Genomic DNA, 26,354 nt, shown 5'->3' on the forward strand with positions numbered 1-26,354 from the left:
ACCCCCGGCTCCAGATGCCCAGCAGGGCGCCTTCCTCTCAGTTGGCGTCAGTTGGCGTCAGTTGGCAGGCGCCACGTTTTTCCGATCCTGAGACTTCGGAACATGGTCAAGCCCTTATCCTCCCGCCCCCCTTTCCTACCACTGCACCAACACACCCTTCCGGCACCCAGGAAACCATCGCCATTTCTCTCTCCAGATGAGATGTATGAGATCCTCTCTAACCTTCCAGAGAGCGTGGCTTACACCTGCATTAACTGCACCGAACAGCATCCTCCCGAATGGCGGCTGGCCCTGGAGAAAGAGCTGCAGCTCTCTTTAAAGCAGGTTTTGACAGCCCTGCTGAACTCCAGGACGACCAGTCACCTGCTGCGTTATCGGCAGGTACGCCCACCTTTTTTCTTTCCCAAACTAACAAGCCAACTCCGCGTTTGCCTGCCTGTCTATTTAGGAGGTGTTGGTTGTTGGAAGTACAGAATTTCTAGTACTTCCGGGGGCGGGGGGTGGGGGGAGCAGAATTAGCTAAGCATCACACAATCTGAAGTCAATTCTGTGCTAAGAACTGAAGCTTTGGTATCAACTATCATCACAGTTCATATGCCAATTATTATCCTATGTCAGTTAAAGTTGGAGGAATCCTGAAGAAACACCGCTGTGCGCCAACGAGCTCTCTTAGACCCCATGGCTGCGTTCTTCCAAGGCTCTGTCAAGTCTTGGGAGGTGGCCCTACCACCACCACCACCCCCACCCCCCAGTTTCCCTGTTCCAAGGTAGCTGAATGCAATGGATACTTGTGCATTATTGGAAGAGCTGTAGGTTTAAAAATGTGTCAGGCATTAATGTCCCAGGTGTGTGGAACGGTAGGTGGAAGAACTGTTGTCCCAGAGACAGGGGCATTAATTTTCTTAATGTGCGGAAGTAAGCCTCTCCCCTCGATTACTATGCTGTGCATATTGTTTGTAAAATTCTGCAGAAAATGTTCTACCCTCTTATCTGTCTTCAGGCAGCCAAACCTCCTGACCTGAACCCTGAAACAGAGGAAAGCCCACCCTCACACAGTTCTCCCAAAGGCCCAGACCCTCCCGTCCTTACAGAGGTTGGCAAGCAGGAAGAAGAGCCACCGCTCGATCTAGAAGGCGTGAAGAGGAAGATGGACCAAGGAGGCTATTCTTCTGTGGTAGGTGTCTTGGCGCCGTCGGCCACCCTCACTTTCAGGACTTCTGCTGCTGGGGTGGAGAGAAAATTGAAGCCGAGTTAAAAGAGGCCATGGCGGGGCACTGGGCACTGAGAGGCCGCCATCCTCTTGCCACTTCGTGCACGGTTGTTGCCCTGTTTCCCCTCCTGTGAGTAGTGAAGAGGAGGCCACCCATTTGACCCCGGCATGGCTGGGCCAGGGAGCTGCCCGATGGAAATGCCGGTATTGAGGCATCCCTTAAGGACCCTGATGAGGTGGGTCCTGTTTTTCCCATCTAGCTGGAGTTCAGCGACGATCTTGTTAAGATAATCCAAGCAGCCATCAATGCCGACGGAGGGCAGCTGGAGCTCAAGAAGGCCAACAGTGTGGTGAAGTCCTTCTTCATGAGGGTAGGCTGTGTTTTGCCCTTGCCTGGAGGGAAGTGGGTGTTGCCCTTGTTCCCAGAGCAGCTCCGATTCTCCTAGAAACCATTTTTAAATCTGTCATAAGTTCAACATTCCGATAAATTTGCCGGAGCTCTGAGGCACTTTTCTTAAAAGGTTAATGACAAGCAAAGTAATACTGAATCTTATTAAAAATTGTGGTTTTCCTCTTTAGCAAATGGAACGAGTTTTTCCATGGTTCAATGTAAAGAAGTCAAGGTTTTGGGAACCAAACAAAGTCACGGCAAAGTAAGTAATTGCTCTGCTTCACAAAGTCACTCCCTGTTGCTAAGCAAAGGTGGGACCCTTGGAAACCACCTGGACTTCCGAATGGCCTCGCTGGCCGCATGCAGCAACTTCGGTCGAGCGCCAGAAGCAGGAACCCTCTGGCGGCGCCCTGTCTCCGAAGAGAGCTGAGGGACGAGCTGGAGGGCTTTGGAAGTGGGGAGCTGCATCCAACTGACGGCTGTGTCTCTTCCTGTCTTTCAGCAGTGGAATGCTGCCCAACGCTGTGCTGCCCCCCTCCCTTGACCATAACTATGCACAGTGGCAGGAACGCGAAGAAAGCTCTTCTGCTCAGCAGCAGCCCCCCCTGATGAAGAAAATAATCCCAGCTCCAAAGCCCAAAGCGCCGGGAGAGCCAAACTCCCCCACGCCACTGCACCTCCCTGCCTCACCCTTATCCAGTGAGAAGTTGAGCCTCCTTTTCTTGCACTCTCTGTGGGAGGTTCTCCTGGAAGATGGGCTTTTCAGCTTTGGGGGAGCAGAGAGGAGCCTTGGGGCCCACTTTCTGCCTAAATGAAATCCATCCCGTTTCTCCCCCCCCCCCCACCAAATCCTTTGAAAGAGCTCTTAACTGCTCATCCTTTTGCAACTGGGTCAATGGCTCCCATAGCTAATCCCGTTTCTTCCCCATATTCCTTCCTGGGAGTTAATGCTTTCCGTTTGCTTTGAGGTCCCGACAGAGGCCAAGACGACAGCCCAGCTCTTTCCCCGCCTCCGGATGTGGAAGACAACCGGCAGTGCGCTCTCTGCCTGAAGTACGGTGATGACGGAGGCAACGTAAGTAGTGCCAGACGGCCCCGATTCCAGTCTTGCTGAGGTGCTCCTGCTGGCTCTGTCTCCTTCAACGAATCCTGGCAGGTTGATCTCGAGTCCCCTTCCTCCCTTAGAGCGATCTCGTTTGTCCGTTAAAAACATTCGATTAAATCCCTCCGAGACTTTGGTGAGCAAATTCACTTGGCAGTAATGTTATCAAAGAGATTGTTACATTTTTATCCCACTTAAAAAGTCAGCTCAAAGCAGCAGACATGGTCAACACACCAACTGCCTCGCAGTTTCCCCTCCGTAGCAATCCTGTAATGTGGGTTTGGCTAAAAGAGAGCAACCGGCCCCAAGTCCTCCGGCCAGCCGGCTTTCATGCCTAGAAGACGGGCCCAGAATTCATTGCCTGGTTTTCAGGAAGCGTTTGGAAAAAGAGAACTAGAAAAATATTAGTGACTGAGGGATTCTTCCCATTCTTTACGGATGACTCAGAGGTGGTAGAGATTGGTTAGGATCTCATGATGAAATTCAGATACTTTGTTAGAATACCAACAGCTGTAAAAGCATTGGGGAAATCTACATGGTAAAAGAAAAACAGGCATAAGTTGAGGATGGAGAACATCTGGCTTAGCAGTTGTGTGGGAGAGGAATCTTGGGCTGATCGTTTGGCCACAGTCTGAAGGCGCCTTGGCAGTATTTACAGAGGATCAAGCCATCTTCCAACTGAGACCAAAATAATGGGCCTTCTCTGGGCACCCTCCCTGCTCACCAGCCCTTCCTCCCTGAACAGGGTGGGACTTCTGCCTTTGGTGGCACGCTCTTTGCTTTTCCACAGGATGCTGGCCGCCTCCTTTACATTGGTCAGAACGAGTGGAGCCACGTGAACTGTGCCCTGTGGTCAGCTGAAGTGTTTGAGGAGGAGGATGGCTCTCTGAAGAATGTGCACGTGGCTGTGATCCGTGGGAAGCAGCTGGTGGGTAGCTGGTGGGACTGCTGAGAGTCCAACTCCAGGCGCAACGGGGCGTCTTTGTACTGCAGTTCCAGTTGGGGGACCTCAGAGCAGCATTTTCAGAAAGGGAGAAAAGGTTTCTTCTGAAAGAAAAAGATCTGTGAATTCAATGTTATTGTTTTATTCCAGTAATGCCAGTGACAGGAACACAGGAGCCTGCTGCGGAGTGTGGAATGGGCTCTGCTTGGCAGAGTCTTAGCAGCCAGAGTGGGGCGTAAAAAGGGGCTTTTCAGCAGTTAAGGTGGGAGTTGCCCCGAGCAGTTGAACTGAGGCTCAGCCTCTTCCTTAAGTGCCGATTCCTTCGGATTGCTTCAGAGCGCCTGCTGAACGTTCTCGGCCGCTGTGTTAAGTAAATAGATTTAAATGTATGCTTAAATGAGTGGAATATGCAATGTGGTAACCCTAAACATGTGCTTGGTTTGTAAAAACAGGAGAGAGAAAAAAAAAAAGACCAGGAGCTTTGCTTGCTTACAGCTAGGGGCAAGAAAGATGGGCCAATTAGGAGTTCTCTGATATCATAATAATCAGATATATAACATTCGTTTTAACCGTGCAGTATTTGTGCAGTTTGACAATCAGAGTAACATGCCAATCTTGCAGCGATGTGAGTTCTGCCAGAAGTCGGGTGCCACAGTCGGCTGCTGCCTGGCCACTTGTACCAGTAACTACCATTTTATGTGTTCTCGGGCCAAAAACTGTGTCTTCTTGGAGGATAAGAAGGTGTACTGCCCACGACACAAGGACATGATCAAAGGAGAGGTGCGTCCTGTGCCACTTGCCCCTTTTCTTGCCCCTCACTTGCTTTTTGCCCGGGTGACTTATTCTGCCGTGGGTTTCTTTGCAGATAGTGCCAGAAAATGGCTTTGAGGTCTTGAGGAGAGTCTTTGTGGATTTTGAAGGAATCAGCTTGAGGAGGAAGTTTCTGAACGGTTTGGAACCAGAGAACATCCATGTGATGATTGGTAAGCCCGTTTGTGAAGTGGAGCCAGACTAGATGCCCTCTTGTGCCCCTGCTGTTCTTGTGCTTCAGCCTTTCTTCTACTTCCACGTAGGGTCGATGAGCATCGATTGTCTCGGCATCCTGAACGACCTTTCTGACTGCGAAGACAAGCTCTTTCCAGTCGGATATCAGTAAGTGGAAGCCACTCCTGTCTCCCAAGCTCTTTCGGGAAGAGGGGGGGGGGGGCAGGGCTGGTTGGCCGATTCCCCACAAGAAATGGACAAAGAACTTTTTTGATTCCTTATTATTGTTCATTGTTCATTTTTAATTTGATTATGAAATACGAGGTAGTTCTCATTTTGTGACCACAATTGCAATTGGCAGCTTGGTAATTAAGTGAAGCACAGCTATGCTTAAGGCCTTACTTCAGCTTTCATTTGCTTTACAGACCTGCAAAGGTTGTAAATGCAAGGATTGGTTGTAAAGTTATTCATTACCATCACAATTTCAAATGATTGTAAACAAGGCAGTTGCTGCCTTCCTTTAGAGTGAACACTTTTAAGGTACGGCATCCATATGCTAAATCCCTTTCCTGCCCTGCACATATTTTTTACAATGTGCGCAACAGAAGCTCTTCCTTACACGTCCCTGTGTTGCGAGCGAGCAGCAGCAGTTGCAAAAGGGACTCTGCCCCAAATACTCAGGCGCTTCTTGTCGTCCTCTGCGCTTGAGATTCCAGCCGCCGTAACACAACAGCATTAAAAAAAGAGCAGGAGAAATCATCACACAGTCATTGAAAGAAAAGGAGCTTGAGTTATTCTATCTTAGTAACATTACTTACTTTTATAGTCAATATAAATTAAATGAATTCACATGAAAAATTAAATTTGAGACAGGATCATTTAAAATTATTTTGTTTTTCTTTTTCCAAAACGTCCCTTTTTCTGTGGCTTCAACATTTCCAGAAAAATTACGTTATTGTCCCAGCACTTACCTGGCGTCTGTCCTGTTTGTGCAGGTGCTCCCGGGTTTACTGGAGCACAACGGATGCTCGAAAACGTTGTGTTTACACCTGCAAGATCATGGAATGCCGTCCTCCTCTCCTAGACTCTGACGTCAACAGCACCATGGAACATGATGACAACCGGACCATTGTCCACAGCCCAGTGTCCCTTTCAGGTGTGGGGCAGCAGAAGAGGACAGCCTTGTCTTCCCTGGGCCCAGTTCCTTTCCAGGAGCTGCCTTTGGAGTGGGGGCCGAGAGGTTCCCCTGCAGAAATACTGCAGAAATCCCCCTCCAGAGGGAGGCAGGAAGGGGCTGAGTGGCCAGTGTGGCTTCCTCTAGAAACTGGCATTTAAGACATGCCTCCTTTCGGAGTTGAGTCTCCTTTGCCTACTGGAGAACAGAAGGGCAGGCGGAATTTCTCAGAAATGTCACTGGAGCAATATTTCTCTCATGAAATCCCCCCTCCCAACATTTTCCTCCCTCCTAGTTGATTTCCCTTTCCTATGGAAATAGAAGTTACTGAGGAGAAATGATTCTTTTTGATCTTTTCCCCCTGAAATTGTTCAAATACGTTTTGATTTTAATTTAGATTTAGATAAAATTTTAATGTAGATGGTCCCGTTTTTCTCCTGCAGCAGAAATTCCACCCAGAGATGGTCATGTGGCATCAGCTGAGCTAAACCCTCCCTCGGCAGATCTTCCTCCACATCCTCAGAACTTCAAGGCTCTGCGCATCAGAATGCCGAGTTTTGCTCCTTCCCAGCGAACTCCGGGTTCGAGGCCATTGCCTTCTGCAGGTCTGGCTCACGACTCTTTTTTTCTGTGACGGCTTTTGACTTAACTACAGCTTGAGAATATGGAATGTTTCTTTTTCTTACTTAAAAACTATATCCAGACATTTATTTATTTAATTTAAATACCTTAAAAAGTATTTCCAGATAAGACTAACCTAGCCCTGTTGTAACTTAAAGCCTGGCAGAAATTTTGTTCCCTTTCCTGGTGTGTCATTTTGAGAGAAAGCCCATCTCTCTCTGCCTTCCGAGGTCAAAAGCAGAACTGAGCTAGGGACAAGGAGCGCTTGGCCCTGGGGATGAGGTTTCTTTGAGGTTCGTTGTGTTCAATTTTCTTCTTAAATTATCTCTCCCTAGGAAGCCCCACCCCTGTGACACATGAGATCGTAACCGTGGGAGATCCTCTCTTATCCTCTGGACTTCGAAGCATTGGCTCCCGGAGGCCCAGCGCATCTCTGTTTCCACAGCCAGTGAGGTCTTGGATGCTGCCTCCCACCAGAGTTGGGGCCACTAACGCTCAGCACAGCACCGTCTCTTCAGGAGCCAGCAGGAGTCCCGTCCCAGAGCACAGTGTGAGCATCAAACATACCGAACTCTCTGTGGGACCAGCAGCCTCGCACGTCGCTCTCCAGGACACCGTGGACCCTCCCAGTCCGGCCATCCTAAGCGGAGGCAGAGGGGCTTCTCCATGGGAGGGAACCCTCTCCTTTGACACCGGGCCTTCCGGAGGGCCCTTTTCTGCCAAATTAGAGAAAGGGAAGCTGCTGAGCCCCAAAGATCCGAGTGCTTCCTGTGGGAATCCAAAAACAGGAGAAAGCCTCTCTGGCCCAGATGGAAACCCAAGCAAGGGAGGGAAGTTCCTAGAGTCCCCCTCTGGGCTCTTCTCCCCCAAAGAACCCGTAGCTTCTGCACTGCTGCATCAGAACCCCCCAAAGAAGGAGAAAGACCAGCATCTGACACAGACAGACACGAACTGCTTCTATGAAGCCCCGGAAGCAAAGACCTCGCCCTTTTCAAGGAGCCAATCTCCGTGCACAAACGATCCGGCACCTTCTGTGGGGAGAGAGAGGAGAGGAAAACTAAAGAAGGGGGCAAAAGAGAGACATTCTAGTAAGCTTTTTAGAAGTTTAAGCATCCTCCCAAGCAGCCACAAAGAATGCGTGGAGGCAGAATTGGTTCATCGGGCAATGACCTCCGGACATATGCAGCAGCAGCCGCAGCCGCCGCAGTATAACAGCGTTGCTGTTGAGAAACTCACTGACCATAACCTGCTTGGCCAGGAGGCGTCCAAAGCTGCTTTCCAGGGAGAAATGGCCACCTCCAAGGATTTGCAGAATTCGCAGAAGCGCACAGTGAAAGTAACCCTGACTCCACTCAAGATGGAAGGTGAGAACCAGTCCAAAACTCTTCCGAGAGAACACGGTGCGGAATCTCAGCCAGGGGTTTGCACATCGGTGCCGCAACCGGCTTCCATTCCGGAGCGCTCGGGAAATGACTGCATGGTCCCAGAAACTCAAAGCTGTGCTTCCTCCTCAGTGGCCCCAAGTGACCCCCCTTATCCAAACCTTCCTGTCCAGGACAGCAGCTTGATGATTCAGGACGGAGCCAAAGAACCGGAAGATGGGTCCTACAAGCGGCGATACCCTCGGCGTAGTGCCCGTGCCAGATCCAACATGTTTTTTGGTCTGACCCCTTTGTACGGCGTGAGGTCCTACGGTGAGGAAGACCTTCCCTTCTACAGCAACTCCACTGGCAAGAAGAGAGGCCGGCGGTCAGCTGAAGGCCAAGTGGACGGGGCTGATGACCTCAGCACGTCGGACGAAGAGGACCTGTATTACTACAACTTCACCCGGACGGTTGTCTCGAGCTCAGAAGAGCACATGGCTTCTCATAGTTTGTTCCGTGAAGAGGAACAGATCAGTCTCCCCAAAATCTCTCAGCTGGACGGGGTGGACGATGGAACGGAAAGTGATGCAAGCATCACAGTAACGACGAGGAAAATCAATTCAGGAAGCAAAAGGAGCGGCAAAGAAAATGGAACGGAAAGCTTAAAACTCGAACGAAGCGAAGACAGTGGGGAGAAAATGCAAGTGACCAAGAGTTCAGTTGGCCATAAAACAGCTGATCCCAAAATGGAGAATTGCCGGGTCAAAACTCAAGATCCTTTGGAAGCTCAGCTGAGCTCCCTGGAAGCTGTCGGCCGGCGTCCGCGTGCCAACACGGAGCCCTCGGAGAAGAACCTGCTGGACACCTTCAGCACAGAACTGCTGAAGTCCGACTCCGACAATAACAACAGCGACGATTGTGGGAACATCCTTCCTTCGGACATCATGGACTTTGTTCTCAAAAACACCCCCTCCATGCAGGCCCTGGGGGAGAGCCCGGAGTCCTCGTCCTCAGAGCTCCTGACTCTGGGAGAAGGCCTGGGCCTCGACAGCAACCGGGGCAAAGACATGGCTCTCTTTGAAGTCTTTTCCCAGCAGCTGCCGACAGCCGAGCCGGTGGACAGCAGTGTCTCCTCTTCCATTTCGGCTGAGGAGCAATTTGAGCTGCCCTTGGAGCTGCCGTCCGATCTCTCGGTCTTGACCACCCGGAGCCCCACAGTCCCCAGTCAGAACCACAGCAGACTTGCAGTCATTCCAGAACCTTCCCTCGCCACCTCGGGGGAGGGATCCATGTTGACCCTCCCTTCCTCGGACCCTGCTGAGAAGAGAGGGGCGGTTGCAGAAAAGGCCTCCTCCGGTGAAGCAGAGCCAGCATTGCTCAGCCCGCGAGTGGCCCCAAGCCCCCAGGGCCCTCTGACCCCCGACCCTTTCATTCAGAGCCACCTGGAAGCAGAGCACATGGGCAGCCCGCCCTGTGGACCAAGGGAAGATCTGGCCGGTGGCGGCAGCAGCAGCGGGACCCCCGGCCTCCCCGTTTCTCCCTCCCTCCCGCTCCAGAATCCCAAGTATGGGCCAAGTGGCCCCGACAAGCCCGGCCCGTCGCCCATCTCAAACGCTGCCGTGCAGACGGCCCCTCTCCACTTGAAGGCTGCTGCGGAGAAGCTCCTGGTGGTCAACCAGAACATGCAGCCTCTGTACGTCCTCCAGACGCTGCCCAACGGCCTCACCCAAAAGATTCAGCTCTCTTCTCCCATCAGTTCCGGGCCGGCCGGCATGGAGACCGGGGCTTCTGTGCTGGGCCCCATGGACACGGCCAGCCTGGCCCTGGCTGCAGGCCTCAGCCCCGGCTTACCCTCCACCAGGCCTCTCTTCCCTGCGGCCAGCAAAGGCCTGCTGCCCATGCCTCAGCAGCACCAGCACCTGCATTCCTTTTCGGCCAGCCCCTCCGGCGGCACCGGCAGCTTCCCGGCAGCCCTCGGCAGCCCCGCCTCAAGCCTTCTGATCGGGGTCCAGCAGCTGCCCGACCCTGAGGCGAACACAAGGGCGGATGTTGGGCCTGCGGTCACACCCCCTCCCACGGGCCTCGGCAAGAAGCGGCCCATTGCGCGCCTGCCAAGAAGGGCCAAGAAGTCGGCTGCTCCTTCTGCCGCAGCTTCTTCAGACCTGGCCCCAATGAACTTCCCTCGGTCCTCCCCGCCTGGCCACCCAGGCCTGCTTGATCTGGGAGCCGCGTGTCCCCGCACCGTGCCCAGCCTGGTCAAGCGCTCCAAGCCAGGGGTCATGTACTTTGAGCCCCTGTTGCCTCCGGAGGCGGCTGCTACAGAGGCAGCCCTTGGAGCCTCTCCCAGCGTAGCTTCTCCTCCCCCCGGGCGGAAGGCGGCCCCGCTGCCAGCACCTACCCCCGGCCCAGCGGTCCCGCCCCACCTGTTGGGACAAGGAGGCTCTGAGGTGCCGAGCGTTTCGGACATGAGCTCCCTCGGCAGCCTGTTGATCAAAGCCACGCGAGAAGGGCTCAGCCTCCCGGAGCAGCCCGCTTCAGCACCGCCGCCAGCGCCCAGGATGTTTCTGTCGCATAAGGAGGTTTCGTTGGCCCAGTCTGCCTCTGTGGGGCCAGCGGCTGCCCTCGCCACCGGCCTCTCTGTCTTGCCTCCCCCGAAGGCCGTGGGCACGTCTGCCGATCCTGGAAGCGCCTACCAGTCTGAGCCTCTCACTCAGCTCCTGGCTTGCAAGGCTGGGCCGCCCCCCGCTCACCTGGACCTGCCCCCCTCCCAGGGAGCTCCCCTTTCAGACTTCCCCCAGCCGATGGATGCGGCAGCCGCGGGGCGAAACAGATCGTCCCCCTGCGTCCCCACAGCCTCTTCCGGGAGCTCCCCTTCCACCCTGCTGGGCTCCACCAGGGCCCGATCCAAAGTCAAGCGCTTGCCGACCCCTGTGGGCAGCAAAGGATCCGGGAAGAAGCCCAGGGCGCCTCCATTCTGGAACAGCTTCCCTGGCCAATGCGTCCCACCACAAGGCACGAGGGTGGCAGCCCAGGACCCACAAGGCGGAGGGTGAGAGAGAGAGCTACGGTCCCCCACCCCCACCCCCTTTCCAGCCAAGCCCCTCAGTGTTTCTGGGGTGCTGGCTGAGAGGCGGCTCCCCTCTGCCCTAATGCCGGACCAACGGGGTGGGGGAGGGGGAGGGGCAGCGGTTGGTTCGGGCTGCTTTGGGGGTTCTAAAAGCGCCACCGGGTGCTCTTGCCAGAGTTTGCCGTAGAATTGGCCTCTCCCCGCCCTGGGGAAAGTCTCGCAGTTCAGTGGGGCTGCGTTTATGGTAAGCCCGACTTCCAAGCTCTGCTTTGCCTGCCCGTGTTGTCTCCTAGGCCCCAGCCGCCCCGGGTGCAACCAGAGGAGGCCACAGACGTCCTGCAGCCAGCCCACAAACCAGCAGGGTAAGTGGGTCTTTTGGGACCAAGCCTGGGGGGGGGGGGAGGAAGCGCCCAAGGCCATCCGCACCCACCCACCGGCCTTCTTGGGTGTCTCCCACTGTGCCAAAGATGCCAGTGGAAATTGAGTGGGTTTCAAAGCACCCAGGGAAACGGAGCTCCAGTTCTCGCTTTAGAAACATTTGCTGAGGCTTCAGCACCATAGAATCTCTGGCGCTTCTTGAGGCGTCAGAAGTGCGGGTGACGGTTGCGGCCAAAGGGCTTCGGTTGCAAATCTGCTCTCCCATCAAACGCGGAGGGGCCTCCCAGAAAACTTTTCAAACCTCACCGTGATGCCTGTCAAACGGCTGAGCTGAGCGGTGGCAGCCGTCTCGGTTACGTTGAAGGTGCAGCTGAAATGGTCCTCTCGGCCTTTTCCTCCTCCTCCTCCTCCTCCTCTCCGCAGGCCTCAGCAGCCCCAGCCACAAGCTCAGCCAACCCCGTCCGCCTCCAACGAGTCCGAGCGCGCAGGTACGTGGTGAGGGCAGGCGTCCTTTGCCCTGCCTGAGAACTGCGGGACGTGGAGGTCCGTGTGTCGCGGTCCTGCTTTGCTGCTGTCAAATGTCCGGGAACTTTTCTTGGAACGTCTTCCGTTTGGCCGCGGATGATTTGTGTGGCCGAGGCGTCAGGAGGGCTCCTTTTTTCCCTCCAGATTCCAATGCTGAGGAGGAGGAGGAGGAGGAGGAGGAGGAGGAGGAGGAAGGCAGCTTCAGCTCTCCCCTCATGTTCTGGCTGCAGCAGGAGCGGAAGCGGAAAGAAAGCCTTGCAGAGAGGAAGCCCAGGAAGGGGCTGGTTTTTGAGATCTCCAGTGACGATGGCTTCCAGATCTGTGCAGAGAGTATTGAAGGTGGGCCCAGGAGCATCCAAGGGGTTGGTCGACACCGTTGAATGTGTCCTCCTCCTCCTCCTAAATGCTGCATTCTCCCCTTCTCCCCTTAGAAGCCTGGAAGTCCTTGACAGACAAGGTCCAAGAAGCTCGGTCGAACGCCCGCCTGAAGCAGCTTTCCTTCGCAGGTACCAGCAGCAGCGGGGGGAGGGGACACGGGGGGGGGACACCGAGAGGGCAAGGCTCCGTTTGCTGCGCTCGACTCCCTCCCCCCCGTGCAGAAGAGCCCTTGCTCTGTTTCCCAGAGGGCGGGAGCAGCCTCTCCAGCCCTTCGGCCTCTGCTCTGCTCTCCCTCTTCCAGGTGTGAGTGGGCTGCAGATGCTGGGCATTCTCCACCACGCGGTTGTGTTCCTGATAGAGCAACTCTGTGGAGCCAAGCATTGCTCCAACTACAAGTTCAGGTTCCACCAGCCAGAGGAGGCCAAGGAGCCTCCCGTGAACCCCCACGGCTCTGCCAGGGCTGAAGGGCACCTCAGGCAAGTGGAGTCCTGCTCCTTCCCTTTTCCTCCCCAAGGCGGCAGAAGCCTCGGGGCCTCGCAGGGAGAGAGGGAAGCGTAGAGCAGCACCCTTTCTCCAAGATGTGGGGGGTGGGCACAGCACGCTTCCCCCCAAAAGCCTTGTTCTCCGCTTGCCTCTCTTTGTTCAAAAGTTCTTCATGTGTTGTATTTTATCCCATTTTCCAGACCATTACAGTCCTCCACAGGGGCTCAGAGCCGCTAAAGGAGAAAGGCAGGCAACCTCAAAGACGAGAGGCGCAGGGGACCGGGGGGGGGGGGGAATGGGCTCTTTGAGGCCAGAGCAAAGGTGGGGGGGGAAATGAGGCATTTTGGCCAGGCCAGCCTTCCTTTGCTGCTCTCCTTCTCTGGGCTGGAGCATAGCTGGGGATCCTGCTGTCGTGGCACTCGATGTAATGCGTAATGCCTCTCCTCTGCACTGCAGGAAGTCTGGTCTTGACATGTTCAACTTTCTGGCTTCTAAACATCGCCAGCCCCCACAGTACCATCCCAACGATGAGGAGGAAGAGGAGGTGCAGCTGAAATCTGCCCGGTACGTAGCAGGAGGGAAAAGCTGTCAGGCTGTGGCTTTTTGTGACTCATTGCAGATGGGAGGAGGGGGATTCCTGAGCCTGAGCTGTAGGCCACAGTGGATGGTAGTAGATCCTAAAGAAGCCGGGGGGGGGGGGGGAAGCGGCCTGTCAGGCTTCACGGAGGAGGTTTGGGGCTGCCTCAGACGCTCAGGTTGAAGAAGACGTCAGGGCTTGTGCCAGCCCTCAAGCCGGCTCTTCCTCCTCTGTCTTCAGGAGGGCAACCAGCATGGATCTTCCGATGCCCATGCGCTTCCGACACTTGAGGAAGACCTCCAAGGAGGCGGTTGGGGTTTACAGGCAAGTGGAAGTTGGGAGAGAAAAGGGCTGGGGAGAAGGAACCTCGGGAACCAGCCCCGGGGGAGCTTGTGGCGTTTTTGGAGATGTCGGAAGGCAGGCTGGCTTGCCAGATGCCCCCAGGAACAAAGCGAGGCTTGCCAGCCTTGTGTCCTCTGCCATCCCGCCAGGTCTCCTATCCACGGACGGGGCCTCTTCTGCAAAAGGAACATTGATGCAGGGGAGATGGTGATCGAATATGCTGGCAACGTGATTCGCTCCATATTAACTGACAAACGCGAGAAATATTACGACAGCAAGGTGAGTTTTACTTGAGGAACAGTTGCCCAGCTCTGTAGGCTGCGGGAGTGGTGGGTTGGTCTGGCTTTGGTAGGACGGCCCCATCTGGCCGGGCAGGTGGCTCTGGAGATCTCACCGCCGTCACACACGCTCTCTGTCCCGCAGGGCATCGGCTGCTACATGTTCCGTATCGATGACTCGGAGGTTGTGGACGCCACCATGCATGGGAACGCAGCACGCTTCATCAACCATTCCTGCGAGCCCAACTGCTACTCCCGGGTCATCAACATCGATGGGCAGAAGCACATCGTCATCTTCGCTGTGCGCAAGATCTACCGTGGCGAAGAGCTGACCTACGATTACAAGTTTCCCATTGAAGACGCCAGCAACAAGCTGCTCTGCAATTGCGGTGCCAAGAAGTGCCGGCGTTTCCTCAACTGAGCGGTCGAGCTGAGCCACCGCAGCGGCCACAGGAGGCTCAGGTGCTGGTGCCCCTCAAGCAGCCACAGATACGTTGGCTTCATCTGGCATGCCCTGCGCAGAGCGGAGGTGGACTTTGGTGTGCTGTGGGACTGAGAAAATGGGAACGTGGGCTGGGCCGAGCCGGCACGAGCGCCTGGTTGCCTCTTCACGTTTGGAATGTGCGCCCTGCCCTCCTGTTCCAGCTTGGGCTGGCGGCTGAGCAGCGGTTCTCCCAAATCCCCGTGGCCAGTGAGGAGGAATCCCAAGGCAGCAGCTTGGCTGGGCAGATCTCTGGATGGGCTTTCAGGAGGAGAAGCAGACCTTCAGAGGAGGAGGAGGAGGAGGAGGAGCTTCTGTCCCAGAGAGCCTCCGCCTCTCCCACTGAACATGGGCAGCTCAGCCCCACCGGCCCCCCCGTCTCAGAAGTGCTGCAGTGGCCCCCAAAGTCCGAGCACAGCCTGTTTTGTGGGGAGGCAAAGCGCTGGTCAGTGTGGCTGGAGCTGCTCTGGGAGTGCAAAGGAGGGGAGGGAGGCTGGACTTTGTGGAATCCATTTCTCCCCTTTCAGGCCTCCAGAAAGAGCCTCCTTCAGTTGCACCATCTCGAATTAAGTCTTTGGATTTTCCTTGGTTCTGTTTACATTTTAGTATTTAAAAGTTTTATAAATGTAAATATATTTTGTATATTTTTCTATGAGCAGCACTTCATAGGAAAGAGCACTTAGGAGACTATTTTTTCAGTCATGGTTGCTTCTTGACTTTAAAAAGAATCCATTTTAAGGGTGAATGTTTTATTTTTAATAGGATGCTCTTTCCAAGGTTGGTTCAGGCACGTCCAGCCTCTCCCTCAGGAGGGGAAGGAGAGTTTTCTGGGTGCTGCTTCGGCTGCCCCTTCAGACGCCTCCTCCCATTTTCAGGGGAGGATGGAACCGTTTGGTGGGTCTTCCGTTCTCCAGCAGTCAAGTGGTCGACCGGCTCTCCCTGGACGTTAAGCTTCCCTCCCTCTCCGGCCTCACTTCAGGCCAGCTTCTCCCCAGGCTCCGCCCTGGTCTCTCTTGCTCTGGAGACGAGGCAGCTCAAGGCAGGCGATGCACATCTCTCTCAGGGGAGCAAAGCCCACTCGCCCCTCTCCTGGGAAGGAGGAGTGGGGGCTCCTGACCGTCACCTTTGCTGTCCCAAGCTGGCCAGACCTTCGTACCCCTAGGGGGCATTTTGGGAGAAAGAGGCAGGCGCCAGGTGGGCTTAAAAGGAAGAGGCAGTTGCTGCCTAAAGCTGCTCTTTCCGTCTCGGCTGCTAGAAGAGTCCGCCCTTTCCTCGGAAGGCTCCGGATTTCGTCTCAAGCTTTGGTTGGGGCCCCTTCACAGGCATCTCCTCCTCCTCCTCTTCCTCCTGCTGCTGCTGCTGTTGCTAATCTGGCTGTCCTGAGCAGTAGCGGAGCTGCTTTGAGCTGCTCTGAACCCCAGAATCCCGCTGCACCTGAGAGGGAGGCTGGGCAGAGGCTGCCCCTCCGGAGCGGCAAGGAGAAGAAGGGAGCGAAAGGAAGCTGGGCTGGGCAGCTTCCTGGAAATATGAATGTATCTCTCTAAGAACTGACAGATCGTGAGATCGAAGAATACTAAGTCAGTCCACCCTTTAAAGGTTTTATTTTTTTTAAAGGAAAAGCGGGTCACTGCAAAGGGCTGGGCAAGAATCTTCTCTTCTTTGTTGCGAAGCAATACCAGGTTTTCAGTCAAATTCATCCTCTGCGCAGAATCATGTCACTTGGCCAGGTTGTTGCTGGCTCATCTCCTGCTCTCTCTCTCTCTCTTTCCCCCCCCCCCCAAAAGCCTGCAAGTTTTTATGACTATAAATAAGGTATCTATAGGACTAATATTGTACTGCATTGTGTCTTGAAGCCTGGCTTTGAATTCTCTTTAACCCTTTAGGTAATGGTTGTGTCCCAGTTGCTGAAAAGGCAGGAAAAGCCACACGCCAAGGGCTCCACGGGCAGCGGAGGCCGCCCCCACTGCACCCGGCTCCGACTGCAGGGCGGGGTGGGGGCTCTGTGCAGACCTCCCGGAAGTGAGGCTGGGGACTTGGCTGCTGTGGATACTCCTGACCTTCTTCTGTGTTTAATAGTCAATCCTTGTACAACTTGCTTCTCTCCTCCGCCTCTTCCTCTTTCGGGATTCCAGTTGGTGGAGCTCCTCGCCTGCATTGTGCGCTTTCTGGTCTCTTAATAAGGTCTTGCAGCTTCACCTTCCCGCCAAGCACCGTGCCCGTGGTGTTTCTTGGATCCAGCGTCTTCAGTAGCTACAGGTAGTGAATAAATGTCTCAAGCCACTTTGCAAAAGCTACATAAACAGGGCTCTCTGGTCCGTACAAAAAGCAACTTATCATGTAAAACCAATTTTGTCTTTTTTTCTTGTGTTCTTCCAAAATGAGTTTTTTTTTTTCTTTAAAAAGAGGAAATGTGTTGCTTGTGCTGCATCAGTGTTAATTCCCTGTCATTGTTACAGGGATGAAGGAAGTACTTTCAATAGTTTTAAGAAATGACTGAAAGACTGAATGTAAAAATAAGTGTATATAGTTGTACAAAAAAAGGAGTTTTTAAACATGTTTATTTTCTATGCACTTTTTTATTTAAGTGATAGTTTAATTAATAAACATGTCAAGTTTATTGCTTCAAAGGATGGGGTTTCTATTGATATTCTCAATAACGAAGGATGTGTTTGTACTCAGTAGTAGAGGTAAAGGTTCCCCTTGCACATATGCGCTAGTTGTTCCGTACTCTAGGGGGCGATGCTTATCTCTTTCAAAGCCGAAGAGCCAGCGCTGTCCGAAGACGTCTCCGTGGTCATGTGGCTGGCATGACTAAACGCTGAAGGGGCAGAGAACACTGTTACCTTCCCACCAAAGGTGCTTCCTATTTTTCTACTTCCATTTCTTACGTGCTTTCGAACTGCTAGGTTGGCAGAAGCTGGGATAAGTAATGGGAGCTCACTCCGTTATGCACCACTAGGAATTCAAACCGCTGAACTGCCAACCTTTCTGATCAACAAGTTCTGCGTCTTAGCCACTGAGCCACCGTGTCCCTCGTACTCAGTAATACCTAAGAGTTATTATTCATAACGATCAACCAATCATACAATTGAAAGCCAGAAGGTAAAGCCCGGCAATTTGGCTACCTATTAACGGTCCTTCTGGGAATCGCACTGTACTTGGCCCCTGCTATCCTCTGTGGCTCCCCAAAGTCACACAAGTCAGATGGATGTCTCCATCTCTGCTGCTCCTGGGCAAGAGGGACTGGCAAGTGTACCTACCTTCCAACAAAATCTTCAAGGCCGCTTATAAAAAAATGGCAGCAGGGCCTTCCTCCCGGCCGCCACTCTCGGGGCACCTGACAGGGCCACTGCAGCAGCTTTTGATGGGCAGGGGAGTCGGGAGAGGAGAAAACCTCCCCATTTGAACTGGCTCGTCAGGCCCAAAGGCCTGGGGGTTTGATGCTGACTCCTTGCTCTCCGCACAGGCTGGATTAATGCAATATTTCCCGTACCAGGAAGACCCCTCCTCCTCTAGAGTCGGATGGCCCATCTACTAGCCCCACGCTTCCTGTTCAGCAGGTTTGTCTGAGATGGAGTCCCGTCTCCACCCAGTTCCCCTCCTGTGCAGCCTCGGTCCTGCTCTTTCTGGCCTCCCCATCTCGTCTCTGTGCAAATATGCTCAGGAAAAGGGGGGCCAGGGCTCCAACCCCCACTTCGGCCGTAGCTGCCTCTCACTGCCTTCTGCACTGTAGGAGGCCGGCGGGCACGCCCCTGCCCTTCCCTCGTGGCCATTGGCTGCTGCTGGGCCGGCCCCTTCCTCCCCAGCCAGAGCATTCGAGATTTTGAAGTGGCCCAATCCTCCGCACAGAACTCACCAGGGTTTCAACATGGTCACCATCAAGGATCGGGCAGTTTTGCAAACTATTTTCCACCCAAATGTTCCCTTTGATGAAGATTACCAGGAGGAGCCGGGGAAGCAGCAAGCAATTCAAGGTGATGACTCACTTCCAGCGCAGAGGGGTGGGGGGGGAGTGTTTTCACAAACTTCAGAGGCTTCTATCTTTGCAAGCTCTCAGGAGGGAGGAGATGCTTCCAATCTCTGGGCTCACAACAGATTCCTTAACCTGTTTCTCACAAACCATTTCCCAATCAGTCGCTTGGAAGGGCTGGTCGGCAGAGAGATTTTGCCCATCCTCCTCCAGGGAGGAGAACGTTGGCAAGCTGCTTTCAGACACTCGGGCCACCTTTGTTCATGCTTCAAAGCGCCGCCGTGAGGCTGTAGGGATCAGGGCTTAACCTGTACTTCCTTCCCATTGAAGGGCAGCCCACCTTTCAGAAGGCCAGCCGAGTGGCCATCAAGGGGGTGGGGGAGGCAAGGCTGCCTCCACAGAGGACTTGCTTGGGACCCATTCTTTCTGGGGTGGCATTGGCATCTGGCTGGCTCTCAAGATTATTAGTTGCCAGAGCTGGCCCCCTTTTTCCTGCTGCTCTCTCTGGTGACAGAAGGCGGCTTTGATCCTGAGCTGCTGAGGCAAGCCACTCATCTGGAGGCCCAGGGAATAGCAGCAGCCGAAGGCGGAGACCTGGGCCTGGCCCTGGAAAAATTGAGCCAAGCCATCCAGCTGCTTCCAGCGCGAGCCTCGGCCTTCAACAACCGTGCACAAGCTCTTCGGCTCAAAGGGGACGTCGCAAGTGAGTGCACTCAGGGCTCCAACCCTCCTCCCCTCCCTCCACTGGAGACCATGGCTGCCCTCCCCTGGGGGAGGGAGGGACGGAGGGCACCCAGGCAGGGCATCTGGTTCAGCCCAGGGCAAAACCATCGCTTTGTATCCGCTAGGGTCTCTTCACCTTAAGCAGAGCATTCGTGGGTTTTGTTGGGTCCGTGAGCAAAATTGCCAGCAGCTGTTCCAGAAGTAGAAGGCCTTTTCGCCAGAGGGGTTTCCATCCATTGGGACAACCGGTCATACAGACACGGCAGGTGGCTGGGGTGCCTGCTGAACATCCACTCTCCCCCTTTGATCCTGCTCCTTTTCCGATACCCAAATCAATAGGACTCACAATTAGGCCAAAAAGAAAGGAACCAAAACCTCATAGGCACCTAGGAGAGAAAAGCAGAACGGGACCATCCCATGTCCCCTGGCCAGGCCCATCCCTCCCTCCCTCCAGCCCAAGCTGCTGGAAATGGGACAAGGGTGCAGAGGGCAGCTCCTCCTCCTCCGCCGTTGAGGGCTCCGGTTTCCTGGAGCCCACAGAAAAGGTGCCTGTTTACACGAGGCACTGACCCGACGGTTATTTAACTAACTTGGCCCCGCGTTCTTTTCCCATCCCATCAGAGGCGCTGGAAGACTTGGAGGCAGCCCTGAAACTCAGCAGAGGGGCTGGGCCGGTGGCACGCCAAGGTTTTGTACAACGCGGGCTGATCCAGCGGTTGCAAGGCGAGGAGGAAGCGGCCCGGAGCAGCTTTGAGCAGGCGGCCGCCCTGGGCAGCAGCTTTGCCCGCCGACAGCTGGCGCTGATGAACCCTTACGCAGCGCTCTGCAACCAGATGTTGTCGGAAGTGATGAGGAAGGCTCACCCGAAAGGGGCGAAGGAGGCTTGCTGAGCCTGACGTTTTGGGGGGAGGGGGGTGCGAAGGGGCAGCTGAATAAAACCCACGGCTTGAGACGCGAACCAAGGTCTGCTTTTGTCGCCCCAGTCCCCGGTCAGCAGTTCCGGGCACAGCAGCCCCCTCCGAAGGAGGCAGGGAGGGAAGAGGCCCCCGCTGGGCACGGCTTTTTCAGGTGGCATCTCTCGGGCCCCAAGGCGGGTGGCGGCGGCGGTGGTATTCGGGAAGGATCGCGAGCCTTCGGACCGAGAAATCCAGGTCGGGATTTCTGACGTGCCGCTCGGCTGCAAAACGCTGCAGCCGCATCCCGGAGGTGACCGGCTTGCGGTGCTCCGGCCCTTTCCGCCTCGCCGCGCAGCTCAGGATGGAGGCGGCTCAGTGTCCCGCAGCGCCAGGCGCTCCACCCCCCGGGCTCTGCTTGCAGTCCCCGGGGCATCGCCTCCGGTCCCCCCGACGGCGCCGGAGAGGCTGCTCGGCGCCCGGAGACCCCCCGGCCGCGCCGTTGCAGCTGCTGCTGCTGCTGCTGCCGTTCTTACTGCAGCGCGCCATGCCAGGTAGGGCGGCGGAAGGCACGCTTTTCTCTGGCGGGCCACGGCTCCCCCCGGCCGGTAACCTCCGCTCCGCTCCGCCGCAGGCGCGGTGGCGACACGGGAGACCAGGATCGACGGGCGGGCTCTGTCGCTGAGCAGCTTGCGGGAGGCCGAGAGCCGCGCCTTCACCTGCCTGGCCGCGGCCCCCAACCTCACCTGGTACCTCAACGGGGAGCGGCAGGAGAGCAACGCATCCGGGAGGCCCCTGGTCGCCGCCGGCGACGCCTCGGAGGAGGGCGCCAGCGGCACTTTCGTGGTGACGGCGCGGCGCGTGGACCACCGGCTGGACTGCGCCGCCACCGACCCGGCCACGGGGCACGTCTCCACCGCCTCGGTTCTCCTCAACGTGCAGTGTGAGCATGGGCGGGCGGGCGGATGCGGGGGGGGGGCTCCGGAGGGAAGCGGCGGGATGGAGGCTGACCGGCGCGGCTGCGGCCCTCTGCACCAATGCAGTTCAGCCCGAAATCGTCAAGGTGGACGCCCGTTACAGCGAAGCGAGCGAGCCCGGCCTCCTGCTGGTGCTCTTCGTGCTGGTCCAAGCCAACCCGCCAGCCGACGTGACTTGGGTGGACCAGGACGGGCAGGTGACGGTCAATGCCTCCCGCTTCCTGCTGCTGGACGCCCAGACCTACCCCTGGCTCGCCAACCACACCGTGAGGGTGCAGCTGCACGGCCCGCCCCGGAACGCCTCCCTCCGCGCCTCCAACGACCTGGGCGTCGCCAGCTCCTCCGTTCCGGTGCCCGGTATGTAGAAGGGCTGATGGGAAGGGCCTGGGAGCGGGGCAGGTGCACAGCCTCCACCTGGCACAAGGCCTGCCTTCCTGCCCTCTTGGAGGTCTCGGGAGTCCCCAGATGCAAGCCTTCCTCCCATCGCCCAGAGGGGAGCCTGCCTCCCTGCCAAGCCAGCCCCCCCCCGCCCCCTTATGTATGGCAAGAGTCTGCGTCCCAGGCTGCCTTTCCTGCCCGTGGCTTGTAGGAAGCAGACGTTCAGCCGCTTGAATGGCCAACCTTCCTCCTCCAAGGCTTCTTCCCAGAGGCAGAGCAGCTTCCCTGCAGAGAGGGAGGCGGCTGGGCCAGGGAAGGGCGGCTTGCTTTGCTGGATGAGGCATCTCTGGCTCCTCCAGGTCTCCTGGCCATCCAACTTGAACTGCCTCTGGTGGCCCTGGTGGGGGCGGCTGCTGCGGCTCTGGTGATACTCCTGAGTTTTGGGGTGCTGATCAGCTGGACTCTTTCCCAGGCAGCCAAACAATCGGCAGGTAGGTGGAGGAGAAGCCTTTTCAGCCTGGGCTGGGTCCATCTCCTTGCTGGGAGCCTAAGGCCTTCCTTTCTCTCCTTCTCCTTCTTCAGGACAAGGCCCAGCAACACAGCTCCCTCCGAGGTCACCTTCTGGGACTACTAGAGGGAGGTAAATGCCCCCCCCCCGTTTGCTCTGTAGCCTCTTTTGGGAATAGCTTATGCAGAGCTTCTGTACCCAACCCCCGAGAAGAATGTCAGGCTCAGAGAAAGGTAAACTCCCAAGACCCCCCCCCCCCCCGTGGCCTTGCCTTGAAGGAGGGGGGGGGCTGGGAGAAGCTCCTTGCTCTGCATTTCCCACAGCAACGTCCTGCAGCCGAAGGAAGCCCACCTACCACGGGCAAGCAGGTCCCTCCCTTCCAACCTGCAACTCAATGACCTTGCACCAGAACCACAAAGTGAGTGGTGGAGATTGTGGGGGGGGGGCCTGGGAAAGGGGCTGGCCTGCCAAGGTCAACTGCTCCAGCCCTCTTTCCTTCCACTCCAAAGGTAGAACAAATGCAGAGCAAGATGGAGATTCTCTTTCGGAGTCAAAAAACCACCGGGACCTTGCTGAACAAGGTAGCAAAACCTTCTGGCATTGGGGGGTGGGTGGGGGTGGTGGAGCTGCACCCATTTGGCCAAGTGCCTCTGAGTTTAGTTCTGAAACATAGGAAATGCTGGCATTCAACCCCAAATTAATACATCTAATTCTGTAGCAGAAAAGGCTGTCAAATACTGAAAACGCTCCCATTTCAAGAGGCCCACCTTGTGCTAGAGAAGACTGCCACGCGGTCACCACCCCACGGAGTCATGAGACGGGCCAGTTTGTCCTAAGAAGCATTTTAGGGCCTTTCCCCCGCTTTGCTAGTGGGAGGCTCGCCCGGGAAAAAAGGCCAGCGGCTGCAACAGACTTACCTAGCCCAGCTTCCTTTTACCAGCCACCCTGGATGCTTTGGCAAAACGCAATCCTGCCGGGCAAGGGCAGCACCCTTGCTGCCCTCTAGTATTTCAAGCATGCTACCAGAGGAAGGAAGCTGCTTTTGGGAAAGGCACCCAGTTATACCTGCCCGGTTCCTTACTTCCCTGCAGCTGAATCTCCTCAGGAGTAAATCATCTCTGTGGGATGATCCTCATGGATAGTTTCAAGGAAACCTTTTAAAAACCCTGCAGAAGTAACTGCTGTGGACCAAATTCTACATCCTCTTTTTCTGTCTCTGCAGGCTTGGGTCAATTTCTTACCGTCGGATATATTTATAGAGCCACTAGTATGAGTAGCGATGAAATCTGGCTGTGAAGACTATCAGCACGTCCACCCGCAGCACAGGGAAGCACGCGAGGCACGGAGGAGTGTGGGCAAAAGGCACCAGGAGTAGCTCTGCTTTAGCTCACGCTGGAACAGGATGGTGAGGGCACCTCTGGTGGCGAAGGCATCCCCAGCAGGATCCGGTCCTGGACAACAGGCTGGTCTTTACAGCAGCTGCCCCGTTTCCCCTTCCAAGGGGAGGACGGCCTTCCTGAGCTCCCCTTTGCCATCCACAGACCAGGAAGGCCATCCTGGCCATACGCATCTCAGCTTAGGATGGTAGCTTTGCAACTTCTACGCTCAATGAATAAATGGCTGTAGATAAGATGTTGCCTGTTTCCCCCCTGCCTGGATTTGGCTCCGAGGCTGCTATGAAAAGGACTCTCGGTCCCTGCGGTGTAAAAGTGGCCTAATCAGCACAGTGCCCAGAATGCCAGGCCCAGGCGGGTGGTGCTGGCGTGGGTTGCTTTAAAAGGGGGAGCAGGCTGCTGGACCCGTAAGCCTTGGGCAGCCTTAGCCTAGCTCTGCTTTGCTCCCCAGAGCCCCCAACCCCACGGGCAGCTGTGGCCCAACAAAGAGACGCCAAGTCCTACGTTCCCCAAACTCTCGGCTTGTACACCATCTCTCGAGAGGCAGACTAACACCTACAACAAAACTTTATTACACAAATATTACACTGGATTATCACCCGAGTGAGCAAGGCCAGCAACAACTCCAAGGGAATGGGAGCTGGAAACCTCTCTTAAATGCCCCTCTGAGGTTAACAGCACCATTATTTAAACACGAGGAGGCAGGCAGGATGCGGCGACCTTCCCTCTCAGGTGAAGCTTAAAGCATCCGTCTCTCCAGCCTGTGAGGGGGGGTTGGAGGGGGGGCTGGCAACCTTCTTGCCCTCAGCCAAAGCCTTGAAATGCTGCAAAAAAGAAGAAACCACCAATAGGGTGAATCTGATTTCAGCTTCCTGCGGAGACCGTTTCTTCTCGAGTCTCCTGGTGAAAGCAAGAAGAGAAGACCTTTCAAGCAGGCCCCACCCAGGTGGGTAGCAATGATAGCAGCTCTTTTGCTTACCTGAGAATTTTTGAATTCAGAGTACAGTGAGAACAGGGTGTGCAGAGGTTGGATGTGACCCTTGTAGACAGGAACGTCCAGAATGGCTGGAGAAAAACCCCAAAAGAGAAGCTCCAGGTTCAACTTCATCAAGCGGAACCCAGGGACCCTGCCAGGTGCTGGACAGTCCATGGGATGTCTGGTTGCAGAGCCATTTGGTTCAGTATAATTAATCCTTCAGCGAGCATGCTGGGCACGGGGCCAGGGCACTCACCACAGATGATGTCTGTATATTCAGCTAAGCTGCAGTCAACGTCAGCGGTCGGGAGGCTCACCTGGGGGCGAGAGAGGGAGGCTTAAGGCTGGCTGTGCGCTCTGCATGAAGCAGCTCACGGTCCTGCTGGGAGCCCCAGAGAAACCAGTTATAGAACATGGGGCAGGACTTGCCCACTGTGGGGAGCTCACTATACCTTTCCCAGCAGCTCTTCAAACTCCGGAGACCATTCTTGCATCAGCGTATCTATGTCGGGCATCGGCCTGCAAAGGACGGGCAGCCCTGAGAGCCGGCCAACTGGGGGCACCGTGGGAGCGCTCCCCCATGGGCGGCCCTGCGGGTGTAACGAGGGGAAAAGCGGGGAGCATCAGGGATCTCCTCGCGGGACCTCAAGGCAGACCTGGCATAATGGACGGTGGCTGGAGGCTTGCAACGGTGGAGTTCGCTGATGCTCTCGATCCAGCTGTCCACAGCTTTGGGGTTCTTCTCCGCGTTCTCAAGGCTCTTGACTTTCACCTGCTGCTAGAAACACAAACGGGGCCCCCGTCAGCGGCCTGGGCCTGCTGGGCTGGCTTCCTACCCATTTGCTTCCCCCTCCACCTACAGCCACGTTATGCTGCTTTGAGTTCTCGGTGAGCCACAAGGAAAGTACGGTGGGATCCGACTGTTTGGTGGACGGCTCATCCAGCATTAACAAGCCCAGATTATCCGGCTTCCCATCTGGGCGTGGAACCTGCAGGAAATGAGCCACAGCAAGATCTTTTCAAACGTCCCAAAGGGGCAGAGCAAACCCCCGAGCCCAGTGCTCAGCCTCTCCCCCCCCCCACAGGAGGCTCAGCGGCAGGGAAAGGGCTCCAGGGGACAAACGCTCCTCCACCCCACCCCCACAGGGCATTGGGTGGGCAGCACCCAGGCTCCTTGGCACCTTCAAGAAGGCATCGATGTCTCCCACGGCCGGAATGAAGTCCGGGATGAAAGGCTTCAGCTTGTGCTCCAGGTCGATCATTTGGGAAGAATACCTGAGGGGTGGGAGGCGCTGAGTGCGGCCCAGGACCCCCCCCCCCGGCCTCCCCCCCAGCCGCCCACCCTCACCTCCGGATGTACTGGAACAGCTCCTTCACCTCCAGGGAGACGGGCAGGTAGTCGTAGTCGGCCGAGTTGTAGGCCCTGCGGAGGGGAAAAGCTGAGCCCAGTGCCACCCCCTTCGCCCCGCGACCCCCGCCGCCGCCGCCCCCACGCTACCCCTCCAGCGGGGCGCCGTGCTCGTCGTCCTCATCGTCCTCGTCCTCGTCCGAGTCGGTCTCCGAGGAGTCCTCGTCGTCGTCCTCCACCTCGTGGCCGCTGAAGCGCCGCCCGGAACCCAGCGGGCCGCCGCCGCCGCCCTTCTTTTCGGGCTGCAACAGAGCGCCCGCGGGCCGGTCGGGGGCGGCGACGGGGGCCCAGCCGGGCGCGCGCGGCGGGGTGCTCGCTCCCTTCAGGGCCGCCGGGCCGCCCTCGCCGCCCTCCTCGTCCTCGTCGCTGCTGTCCTTGCAGGAGGGGCGCGCGGGACGCGGACCTGCGGGCGGGGACAACGGCTGCGTCACGGGGGGCCGCGGCGGCGGCGGCCCCCTCCGGCCCGCCCGTCCCCACCGGGCGCCCACCGGGCTGCGGCGGGCTGGGCGCGTAGATGCTGGCCACGTCCTCCGTCTCGTTCACGTCCAGGCTCTCGTCGTAGGGCTGGTTCTCCACGAGCCGCGTCTAAAGCAAAGAAAATAGAGAAGCGCGAGGGACGGCGGCTCGCCGGCGCCCAGGTCCCGGACGCGCCCCCGGCCCGGCCCCGCACCTGCAGCCCGGACTCGGGCGGCGACGGCGGCGCTCCGCTCATGTTCCGTCGGGGGCCGCGGGAGTGCGGGCCGCGGCGAGTCCGTCGCCAGGCAACGGGAGGCCGGAGTCCTCCTCTCGCGAGAGCCGGCGGCCTTTTCCCCGCCCCCTCGGGCCTACC

General features: G+C 56.5%; 4 protein-coding genes across 9 annotated transcripts in view; 3 read left to right on the forward strand and 1 right to left on the reverse strand.

Annotated features, from left to right (window-relative positions):
* Positions 1-16,915, forward strand: part of KMT2A (lysine methyltransferase 2A) — a 36,018-nt gene extending 19,103 nt beyond the window's left edge. Inside the window, exons 15-36 of one of the 4 annotated variants that reach the window (XM_087706448.1) lie at positions 197-381; positions 1,001-1,174; positions 1,471-1,581; positions 1,790-1,863; positions 2,104-2,300; positions 2,570-2,676; positions 3,494-3,631; positions 4,235-4,426; positions 4,512-4,629; positions 4,720-4,798; positions 5,626-5,786; positions 6,248-6,409; positions 6,761-10,838; positions 11,150-11,218; positions 11,658-11,722; positions 11,904-12,098; positions 12,191-12,265; positions 12,439-12,617; positions 13,081-13,184; positions 13,438-13,521; positions 13,689-13,818; positions 13,963-16,915. In XM_087706448.1, coding sequence (XP_087562574.1) covers positions 197-381; positions 1,001-1,174; positions 1,471-1,581; positions 1,790-1,863; positions 2,104-2,300; positions 2,570-2,676; positions 3,494-3,631; positions 4,235-4,426; positions 4,512-4,629; positions 4,720-4,798; positions 5,626-5,786; positions 6,248-6,409; positions 6,761-10,838; positions 11,150-11,218; positions 11,658-11,722; positions 11,904-12,098; positions 12,191-12,265; positions 12,439-12,617; positions 13,081-13,184; positions 13,438-13,521; positions 13,689-13,818; positions 13,963-14,238 — 6,953 coding nt within the window. In that variant the 3' untranslated portion in view covers positions 14,239-16,915. The remainder of the gene's footprint in view (positions 1-196; positions 382-1,000; positions 1,175-1,470; positions 1,582-1,789; positions 1,864-2,103; positions 2,301-2,569; positions 2,677-3,493; positions 3,632-4,234; positions 4,427-4,511; positions 4,630-4,719; positions 4,799-5,625; positions 5,787-6,247; positions 6,410-6,760; positions 10,839-11,149; positions 11,219-11,657; positions 11,723-11,903; positions 12,099-12,190; positions 12,266-12,438; positions 12,618-13,080; positions 13,185-13,437; positions 13,522-13,688; positions 13,819-13,962) is intronic. The other 3 variants (XM_087706445.1, XM_087706446.1, XM_087706447.1) reach the window with 3 other exon arrangements.
* Positions 16,916-18,092: 1,177 nt separating this feature from the next.
* Positions 18,093-19,949, forward strand: TTC36 (tetratricopeptide repeat domain 36). 2 transcript variants are annotated; one of them, XM_014073978.2, is made up of 3 exons: positions 18,093-18,272; positions 18,786-18,971; positions 19,613-19,949. In XM_014073978.2, the coding sequence occupies exons 1-3, from the start codon at positions 18,167-18,169 to the stop codon at positions 19,879-19,881; spliced, it is 561 nt and encodes a 186-aa protein (XP_013929453.2). In that variant the 5' UTR covers positions 18,093-18,166; the 3' UTR covers positions 19,882-19,949. The 2 variants fall into 2 exon arrangements, with proteins under 2 accessions (XP_013929453.2, XP_013929452.2); XM_014073977.2 differs by having other exon boundaries at positions 18,096-18,272; positions 18,783-18,971.
* A 156-nt stretch (positions 19,950-20,105) lies between these two features.
* TMEM25 (transmembrane protein 25) lies at positions 20,106-23,379 on the forward strand. The gene is made up of 8 exons (XM_087703517.1): positions 20,106-20,438; positions 20,519-20,827; positions 20,928-21,218; positions 21,599-21,730; positions 21,822-21,879; positions 22,026-22,165; positions 22,257-22,328; positions 22,970-23,379. The coding sequence occupies exons 1-8, from the start codon at positions 20,249-20,251 to the stop codon at positions 23,041-23,043; spliced, it is 1,266 nt and encodes a 421-aa protein (XP_087559643.1). The 5' UTR covers positions 20,106-20,248; the 3' UTR covers positions 23,044-23,379.
* A 311-nt stretch (positions 23,380-23,690) lies between these two features.
* IFT46 (intraflagellar transport 46) lies at positions 23,691-26,319 on the reverse strand. 2 transcript variants are annotated; one of them, XM_087706452.1, is made up of 11 exons: positions 26,196-26,319; positions 26,014-26,110; positions 25,616-25,928; positions 25,466-25,540; positions 25,299-25,392; positions 24,978-25,106; positions 24,774-24,892; positions 24,570-24,636; positions 24,374-24,434; positions 24,121-24,206; positions 23,691-23,965 (listed from the first exon to the last, which is right to left on the reverse strand). In XM_087706452.1, the coding sequence occupies exons 1-11, from the start codon at positions 26,235-26,237 to the stop codon at positions 23,870-23,872; spliced, it is 1,179 nt and encodes a 392-aa protein (XP_087562578.1). In that variant the 5' UTR covers positions 26,238-26,319; the 3' UTR covers positions 23,691-23,869. The 2 variants fall into 2 exon arrangements, with proteins under 2 accessions (XP_087562578.1, XP_087562577.1); XM_087706451.1 differs by having other exon boundaries at positions 24,774-24,895.
* Positions 26,320-26,354: the final 35 nt, after the last annotated feature.

This window comes from Thamnophis sirtalis, unplaced genomic scaffold, assembly GCF_051295495.1.
Source record: "Thamnophis sirtalis isolate CommonGarterSnake01/CBP01778 unplaced genomic scaffold, rThaSir2_p1.2 scaffold_2, whole genome shotgun sequence".
Lineage (NCBI taxonomy): Eukaryota > Metazoa > Chordata > Lepidosauria > Squamata > Natricidae > Thamnophis > Thamnophis sirtalis.